The 9,278-nt window shown below is 42.1% G+C and overlaps 1 protein-coding gene across 2 annotated transcripts; it reads left to right on the forward strand.

Annotated features, from left to right (window-relative positions):
- The first annotated feature begins 1,061 nt into the window (after window positions 1-1,061).
- LOC100279273 (uncharacterized) lies at window positions 1,062-7,692 on the forward strand. Of its 2 annotated transcripts, none has more exons than XR_002268604.3 (12): window positions 1,062-2,178; window positions 2,809-2,877; window positions 3,740-3,847; window positions 3,947-4,127; window positions 4,228-4,307; window positions 4,419-4,538; window positions 4,769-4,874; window positions 5,807-5,893; window positions 5,979-6,047; window positions 6,138-6,212; window positions 6,333-6,716; window positions 7,269-7,692. XR_002268604.3 is itself a non-coding variant. In NM_001360958.1 (12 exons), exons 1-12 carry the CDS (start codon window positions 1,442-1,444, stop codon window positions 7,374-7,376), a joined length of 1,893 nt encoding a protein of 630 aa, NP_001347887.1. In that variant the 5' UTR covers window positions 1,243-1,441; the 3' UTR covers window positions 7,377-7,687. The 2 variants fall into 2 exon arrangements, 1 of the variants encoding a protein (NP_001347887.1); NM_001360958.1 differs by having other exon boundaries at window positions 1,243-2,178; window positions 6,564-6,716; window positions 7,269-7,687.
- Window positions 7,693-9,278: the final 1,586 nt, after the last annotated feature.

Genomic DNA, 9,278 nt, shown 5'->3' on the forward strand with positions numbered 1-9,278 from the left:
CTGACATTCTTTAAGAATCTACTGTCACAAACATTGAGAAGGTCAACTATTGATCAAAGAACCTTTGAATTGCACCAGTTGAATAATGTTTTTTCTTAAGTTATATGCCTCACATTGAATTGTCTCATTCATTGATGCCATTCGATTATATGCCTGTTATATTCCTATTGTACAATTCATTCAAAGTGTCTTCTCATTTTTCTACACTTCTAAATCTACTTGCTAACGAATTATGCATAAGTTATTTTCCTCTCACCGCACTCACAAATCCAAACCAATTTTCTATTGGTCCATGACTGATTAAATTAATAGTAATTAATGGAAGGGACTTTGACCAGGCTTAGGTCATTTGCTTTGTTTGTCGGTGGAGATCAAGAAAGCAGAACCAAATAAATCCTCTAATCCACCAGACCACCACCACCAGTGTATGGTAGAAATGCTAGGTCAACATATGATAGTGGCTCTAAGGACCACCCTTTAGCTGACAACTATGGTGCATTGGTATAATAGCTGGATATGAACATATGAGCTACATCGCTCATCAATGAAAGATGCAAAGCACTATATAGGTAAGATGGATTAGCAAATAATATTGTTTGACATTTAGGTTTTTATATTTTATATAATACACTATTAGGTGAGTGCATGTGCGTTGTAGGCCTAGGTTTCTCTTTGATATCATTACGGACGGCTCGCGAATGTTGTCATCCATCTCATAATCGTATAACACATATGTATATATAAGTTATCGAGATATTATATGTTCCAGATGCAATGCACGAGCACTGACCTATCTTATATAATACACTAGGTGAGTATCCGTGTGTCACAGGTCCAAGTTTCTCTTCGATATCATCCCGGACAGCTCGCATATATGTCATCCTCTATCTCATAACTATATAACATATATGTGCATATATAAGTTATCGACATATTATATGTCTCCGTTGCAACGCACGGACACTGATCTAGTTAAAGATAAGGGTGTGTTGACAGAGCCGAATTTTCAGCCTCAAGTGATCATTAAAGATAAGAGAAATATTTAGGCGGTGTTGCTGAGAATACTCACTAAAGCATGTCTAAAAAAGTACTCTAACGCAAATAAATAAATGCTACTAAATCCGAATTGATATCCAAATCCGGGTAAAATTCATCCAAACCTCGACGAAAAAGCCAGGCAGAATCACGAGGTATCGTGAAATTCCCATCGCCCTCCTGCTCCTCGCCAAATCGACGAGACGCCGACGAGAGATCCGACTACCTCGCGCTCCGACACGCCAACGCGTAGATCTGGTAGAATAGGTGGCGGTGGGCTCGGACGTGCAGTGGTAGTCTCTTCTGCAGTGGCAGCGGCGGAGGAGACGGGGGAGCGAGCAGTCGCCGCGGCGTGGGTCTGTTGTGTGCTGGGACTCGGGTTCCGTGAAACCCTAGACGCCGCGGGATGGCGTCGTATAGGCCGTACGCGCCGCCGCCGCAGCATCCGCCGCCGCCGCCGCCACCACCGCAGGGCGGCTATCCGCCGCAGATGAATTCGTACGCGCCGCCGCCGCAGCAGGCGCCGTACAGCAGGATGCCGGCGCCGACATACCACGCGGGGCCTCCGCCACCACCGCCACCGGGGCCGCCGCCACCTCACCAACCGCAGTTCAATTTCGGTCCCGGGCCTCCGCAGCAGCTCCCGCCCCCGCCCCCACCGCAGATGTACTACCAGCCGCCGCCACCGCCCTACGGCGGGAACAGTAATCCGCCTCCTCCACCTTCGGCGCCACCCCCGCCTCCGTCCCCACCCCCTGCGGCATCGCCCCCGCCCCCTCCGCCTCCGGCACAGCCACCGTCTGCCCATGCCCTGCTGCCCCCAAAGGGGCCACAGCCTAAGGCAACGCTGCTGAGAGCGGAGACGGAAGAGGAGCGTCGTGCGCGGAAGAAGCGCGAGTTTGAGAAGCAGCGGGTGGACGACCGCAAGCAGCACCAGATGATGCGCCAGACACAAGCCACCATTCTGCAGAAGACACAGCAGGTTCGCACTGCTCAGCAGCAGCCGCAGAGCCGCCACCACCACCACCACCCTCCGGGTGGCTCTCGGGCAGGGGCAACTGGGTCTCGCCCAGCAACAGCGGTTAATGCTGAGAGGTTTGAGAACCGGCTAAAAAAACCAACAACGTTCCTCTGCAAGCACAAGTAAGTCCAGCCAAGTTTGGGTCCGTTAGGTTGTGTTCGTGCCAAAATTTAAATTCTCAGCTTGTAGTTGGGTAACATTTTCATTGATCATGCACGTCTTAGGGCCTTAGGGGTGTAAAACTTGGGCAACATATGCTATCCTTAGTGAGTGACAGACTGCTTACATATAATTTTTTATGTTGTCATTGAAATGTCGGGGCGTCCAATGGAAAGGATCATTGTTTTCTGAATTTGTTTTATAGTTTCTTTAAATTTTGTGCTTCTCGACATGCTTAGAAAGATTAGTACTTCCACTTAGTTCTGGGGAACTACTTGAGAATATAGTGCTTAAAAGGTGCATGAGTTCGTCTATCAACCAATTTCTTTGTTATGGACCTATAAAGGGACCCCTTTCTTGTAACAGAGCAGGCATATCAAAACTTAGGAATGGTTTGGAAGTTACCTCGCTATTATGAAATGGCAATTTTCTGTTGTCTGTATGTTTAAAATAGTGTCCGTATGTGTACCGTTTTTATGAAGCCTTAACCAACTGCTGATTTGTATCAAATATTTAAATCTTGGTGATCTATATCTGTTGTGTAATTATACACTTGAATGATCCAGTTTTGCCTTTTCTTTTTGGTGGCACAGATTTAGGAATGAACTCCCGGATCCAAGTGCTCAGCTGAAATGGCTGCCCCTGAATAAGGATAAGGACCGGTATGCATCACTACCTGTCTACTCCCCAGCCCCCCTTTTTTTATTTAAGATAAGATTGCATCTTTGGAGCAGTACAAGCCATACTTCAGTATTGCTCTTGCTCATCTACTAAGAATGGTCATTTTACTTGTAGATCATTTCAACTTACTTTACTTATGCTTTCTTGTCTTCTTTATTTGAAGATCTTTTCTATGATGGCAGGAATCCATTGTTTTGCTTTCTGCTGGCTTCCAATTTATGCCTTGCCTTTGCTGTTTTTTTGGTCATTTTGTTCATTGTGTTATGGGTAAAGAACACATTTTGATCCCTGTTGCATTGATGCCTAATCTAATTTTCTGTGGGGGTTATGGTTAGATTGATGTCAAGACTGAGGCCCGGTTTCACTGGGCTAACATGGGTAAGGCATCAGACTATCGGAGGTTATTTTGTTGCTACTGTTAGGACTGATCATCTCACCTAACCGAAAATACAAATCAGGCCTGTTTGGCTGCAAACTAGTGTAGCTGAACAGGCCCATAGTTTCATTATTCCTTCTACTTATGCATAGAGATGATATCATTAGCTTGTTTTGAGGAGATTAAATAGATTGATATTTTGTAGGTTACGTGAAGTCATAACTGGGCGTCCTGTTCAACTGCCATAATTCCATTTGTTTTGAATTAAAGCAATTTTGCACTACTCTGCTTTATTACTGTACAGTTTTTCCATAATCTTCTGCTCTCCTTTTCTGCTACCTACAGTATGCTGAGCTTAATTTGTCTTGTCTCTGTTATGTTGCTCTCAATTGTGTTTCACTCTGGCGTTTTAAAAGTTTCTATATTATGGAGGCAGCTATGCTTACTATGTTTTGCTGTCTTTTCAGATATACCAAATACAGGATAACTTCATTGGAGAAAAACTATATTCCTAAAATGATTGTCCCTGAGGATATTGGGATACCTCTTGACCTACTTGACATGAGTGTATACAAGTAAGGATCTGAACCATATGCTTTTCATGAGTTTGATTTTCTGTCTGAGACTCTGAGTATATTCTAGTGTCCTTAACTCATATACCAATCATATCCCAGCCCCCCGGATGTTCAGCCGCCCATGGCTCCTGAAGATGAAGAACTATTGCGTGATGATCAGGTCCTCACCCCTATTAAACAAGAAGGTACAAGGAAAAGGGAGAGGCCCACTGACAAAGGTGTTTCTTGGTTGGTCAAAACACAATACATATCTCCACTAAGTGCTGATGCAGCCAAAACGGTAAGTCGGTAACGCATACTGAGTTTTGTGTGAATTTAGTTACACAATAATTACTTAATGTTAATGATACAGACTGAATAAAAGTTGTCTGGCTTTCCAGTCCCTTACTGAGAAGCAAGCAAAGGAAAGGCGGGAATCAAGGGGGGGTCGCAATGCTTTCCTAGACAATCTTAATGATAGGTTTGGTTCTCCTTTTATTCACACTTATTGGTCTGTAAAGATTATTTTGTGTTGCGACTTGCAAACTTGGCGCAGTCACTGACACCATGTTCCTGTTCATGCCTATACCAGAGAGAAACAGATCAAAGCCATTGAAGAATCCTTTAGAGCAGCCAAGTCAAGGCCTGTTCACCAGACTAAACGTGGGATGCAAGCTGAGTGGGTTATGCCTTTGCTACCTGATTTTGATAGGTATTTACTTCCCAGATGTTGCTTTTATCTGTTACAGTATTTCTCCTGACTAAGTGCTCTTGATTTATGGTGGAAAAGTTCTCTTCTTTACCAGTATTTTGTGAAAATTCTCATATTTCTCCTTTACTTTTGAGGGCTATAACTATAACTGCACAAAAGCCTGCCTTTCGAAGCATATAGGAGGCTTCTAATTTATTCCTCTTATTGACCTTTTCTGTTCACCTAAACAGGTACGAGGAGCCGTTTGTTATGGTGAATTTTGATGGCGATCCAACTGCTGATTCTGAGCAGTACAACAAACTTGAGAGACCCGTACGTGATGAATGTGAATCTCGGGTGAGTTCTGTTTCCTCAAGTTTTTTCTGCCCTAGGCTTTATTTTTTAATGGCGAAGCATGCTCATTATCTTGTATATTCTAGATCAGCGTTACAAGGACTTGCATGTCCTTTTTTTTTGCCGCGTTGACTTGTATCACCAGACATGGTGAGACTTATATAATTATATTGGACACCTCAAAGCTGCATCAAATGCAAAACTAAAGGTTCAAAGCAATATGGGAGGCCAGGGAGTGAGCGAAGAGTGCAAGATAGAGAAGGGAAGGGGAAAGTGATCAGCCGCCCGGTCCAGGAGGTGAAGAGAACCGTAGCCATGGCAGGGCTATGTGCTGGGCCAGTCAGATCCATTGAGATTCCTCTGTCAAAACTGAGCATTATTCGGTAAAAAAAAACTGAGAGCATTGGATTCACGAGGAGAATGAGAGGTATTGATTCTATTTGGGTAGTCTTTGTAAGGATGGCAGTGGGGAATTTAGGCTGGCGGCGGCACTGTTGCTGAAGAAGAGAGAAGTAGCACTGCGTGGGGGGTGGAAAGTGGGGATATGATAGCTGCTGGCTGCATGAGGGTTTAGCGCAAGTTAGGGTTATAGGTGGGCTAGTGGCCTCATCTATTCTCAGTTCTTTTTTTTCCTTTCCCTTTTAGAACCTGCGATGCATCATGTATGCCTGGATCCATCCATGTCATATTTATCAGCCAGGGCTCAGGTGCGTGACATGCAAGTAAATGTTTGTAGAAATAAAACTGATTCTAATTTCTAATTGAGTTTATTTAAAACAAAACTAGATGAATCCCTGAATTCCTTCTTCTAGAGTTTGCTGAACAGGACACCTGTACCCTATTTGGACTTTGCACCCGTGTGTACTGTATCTGGGCATGCATTGAAAATGATATCCTTTGCTTGTATTTGTAACCATTCCATGTTTTCATGGCAGGCCGTGATGAAAAGTTTTAGTGTAAGTGGTTCAGACCCTTCAAAACAAGAGAAGTTTTTGGCATACATGGCCCCAGCACCCCATGAGGTATCAATTCATCTCTGGTACATTTCTATTCAAAACAAAGTGACCTATTACATCAATTTGATGGTGACTATTATGATTTCATCAGCTTACCAGAGACTTGGATGATGAAAACGATGACATCCAGTATTCCTGGCTAAGAGAATATCACTGGGAAGTATGTGTATTTTGTTACTTATTCTTTGATTGTGTCTATGAGCTGGTGGCATCGTACTCATCCATTGTACATACACGTTTCATGATTCAGGTAAGAGGAGATGATAAAGACGATCCTACAACATACCTTGTCACATTTGATAAGAAGGATGGTGCAAAATATTTGGTAATTAGTGATGTGCATTCTGTATTATAGCACCTCCAGTTCCTGGGTTCGATCCCCATCGAGGACGAATTTCTGGCTTGGTTAAAAAAAATCTCCTCGCTGTGCCCCGCCCGCTCCCAGGTTACGTCCTTCTCGCGACCCTCTGGCTGGGCCGTTGCAGAGTGGGCGGTGACGGCCCGCTAGTGATGGGGGCTAGGGTTCAGGGATTTTCTCGGCCGGGACCATGTTTCGGTCTCTTCTTAATATAATACCAGGAGGACGGTCTTTCCCTCTTCGGACGAGTATTACATTTGGTTTCTGTGAATGGTTCATTTCACATTAGTGTAACATATGTCATGATCTTTATTTCAGCCTCTTCCTACCAAGCTAGTTTTGCAGAAGAAAAAGGCAAAGGAGGGGAGGTCTGGAGATGAAATCGAACATTTTCCAGTACCTTCCCGTATCACTGTGAGTAAAACAGCTCATGGTGGTACCATGGAGCGCGGAGAATCTTCTGGCATGCATGTATGGTTTATTCTTTCTTATTATTTGTCATAAGATCTCTCTTTCAGCTAAAAATTAAACCAAGCCAGCTATCTTTCTGTAAATATTGTATGTAAGCATTCTATCTTCTTTCCAAACCTTAGGTCTGCTTTCTTGACTTCTTGCTACTAATTAACATTGTTGCTTTTACAATCACTCTCTATCACTATATTAGGACATTTCATGCTTTCTATTTGTCTTTTTGTCATATTTTTAGACGAGAGCATACTACTAAGAAAAATACTTGATGATCATACACCCAAATTGACTGTTGCTCTCTTACTTCCTCATTAAAATTTGTCTAATAAACTATTCATTGTTGGCGACCATATATACACCTCTAAACAAAGGGTGGATCCTTAATGTAGCACACATTGAATGAGATGGGATAAAAATAGAATGAGAACAGTTGTTTTTGCCTCTCCACAAAATCCTACAATGCTTACCACCCCTAAACACATGAATTGAGAATGAATGAGAACAGTTGTTTTTGCATTACCTGTACATTTTAATTCAAAGTTTTCTTCCTTGTAGGCGAATTCAAAGCCACGAAGATCTCATGTTGATGATGATCTTGATGAGCATCCAAAGCGTACTCGGGTAGAAGATATTGACCAATATAGTGAAGAATATTCTGAGTGATGAACTGATAAATCATAATTATCTTGCACCAACGAATTTGATCAGTACATGTGAAGCCGTCAAGGCATAAGTGGTTTTATGGTGCATGGTGATGCAGTGAAAGAGAATACCTGGCAGTGGGAGGACATCATGGCTTGGCCAGTTTCTTAAGGGCAGAGTATGTGAAGCAAAGCTGAGTGTAACCAGACTTCAAGACTTTGATCTCTGTAGTGATCATAGAAAGTATCACATTGTTGTAAAGAAGTTTTGCCTTTAAAGTCTTGGAGCGGTTCTCAACTGTTTGTTTTGATAATATATAGACCCCCCATTTTGCAAATTTCTTCCCGCTTTTCTTTCCCAATCGACTGTGCAAGTACAGAAATTTGTTTACATTATTAGGATGGGCAGGTCATATTATGCTAGACACATCTTTTTTGGCAGCCCTGAGGGCCTGCTAATCGAAGGTCATATGTTTATGCACTTGAACATCCAGTGAAAATTAGGGTAGCATGACGAGGAGTAAATTGCAGCTGGTGGACACGTTCCAGGATAGTCAATGGTTGCCTGATAGCCTCTGGAATTATATTCATTTTCAACATTAATTGTTTTATTATTAACATTACTTTTTGTCTAAAATATTGCAGAAGTATATGAGATGATAGGAGGGTAACCATGAAACAGTTTGTGGTCCCTACGTTTCAATTTTATTCCAGCACAAAGTGGCAATGATATGATGGCTGCATTGGTCTGGTATTATTAATTCATGACAATATTTTAGTAGCAGTAATAACAGCAAAATTTCTTCAGGCTTAGGCTGACATGCAGGAGATGATATTTTGTTTCCATTGCTGTGTGCTGTATTTGCCTTAGCTTTGGCACTTAAATATTGCATAGTTACTGTTGTCATCTTAAGTAGTCTGGAGGACCATTTCTTTGCTGGCACCCAGGTATTCTTTTATCCATAATCCATTTCCTAATGTTTCGTCTAGTAGTTTTTATGTTTGATAATTTTCATCTGATGTTAGGTTTGGTCGAGTTTTATGGATGCTAAGATATGGTTCCTCTCGAATGACAGCATAATTGTGGTATGTCTGACATCTTGTACACAAATGCCATCAAGAATCATTTGGGACTTGACATCTTGTACACTAATGCCATCAGCAATCATTTGGGGCTTCATGTCTGATGTGTGTTGTTTACATCATAACTCCTGGACTGTTGCATGGAATAATATTGTAGCTGTAGCTGCTGTAAGTCACAAATTTCTTGTTTTGTTTTACATAGGTTGTCCATATGCTCTTTAAGAGACTTACCAGTTGTTCAGTACAGGATTCTTGCAATCTCTGTATTATGCAGTTTTTTTTATACATGTTGCATCCTGTGTAGTTCTTGAATTTCTTATTGTTTATAGAATATCAAATTTTAGATTTCTAAAGTACTGTTTGCTTTATTTATACTTGGATTTTTTGTAGTCATCCGATTCTTTGGTAAACATTTATGTTTAGTGCAGTGGTGAGAGTTCTCACTAATTCACCAAGTCACAGGTTCAAAGCAGCCTGCTTGCATTTGCATGGGGAAGGCTTGCCTCAGTTTATCCCTTTCCTAGGCCTCACTCATGTGGGAGCCTCTAACACTGGGTCTGCTCCCATGTTCTTTTGATTATTGCTTAAACAGGTCCTTTAGTAACTTTAATTTGTCTGCTGATGGTTACACATAGCCAAAGTTGGCAGGCTGCCAACAAATTACTGCAATTGTTGTTCTTTTTAGTCCTGGCTGATCTATATTGCATATACTTCTATTTCCATTTTGGATTTAATATCTGAAATGTAGGATTTTTTTTGTTGCAACTGCATCGCTAGTGCTTGTTGACCTTTCTGTTGTTTGATGGAGGTATCTGTGACAGGACCCCTGTGAAGGAATATG

Source organism: Zea mays, chromosome 4 (genome assembly GCF_902167145.1).
Source record: "Zea mays cultivar B73 chromosome 4, Zm-B73-REFERENCE-NAM-5.0, whole genome shotgun sequence".
NCBI lineage: Eukaryota > Viridiplantae > Streptophyta > Magnoliopsida > Poales > Poaceae > Zea > Zea mays.

Bases quoted from the DNA above. Each gene is read 5' to 3' on its own strand.
- LOC100279273 (NM_001360958.1), top strand. From the start codon at position 1,442: ATGGCGTCGTATAGGCCGTACGCGCCGCCGCCGCAGCATCCGCCGCCG. The intron at 2,179-2,808 runs GTAAGTCCAGCC...TTGGTGGCACAG, and splicing joins ACGTTCCTCTGCAAGCACAA to ATTTAGGAATGAACTCCCGG. The intron at 4,128-4,227 runs GTAAGTCGGTAA...CTGGCTTTCCAG, and splicing joins GTGCTGATGCAGCCAAAACG to TCCCTTACTGAGAAGCAAGC.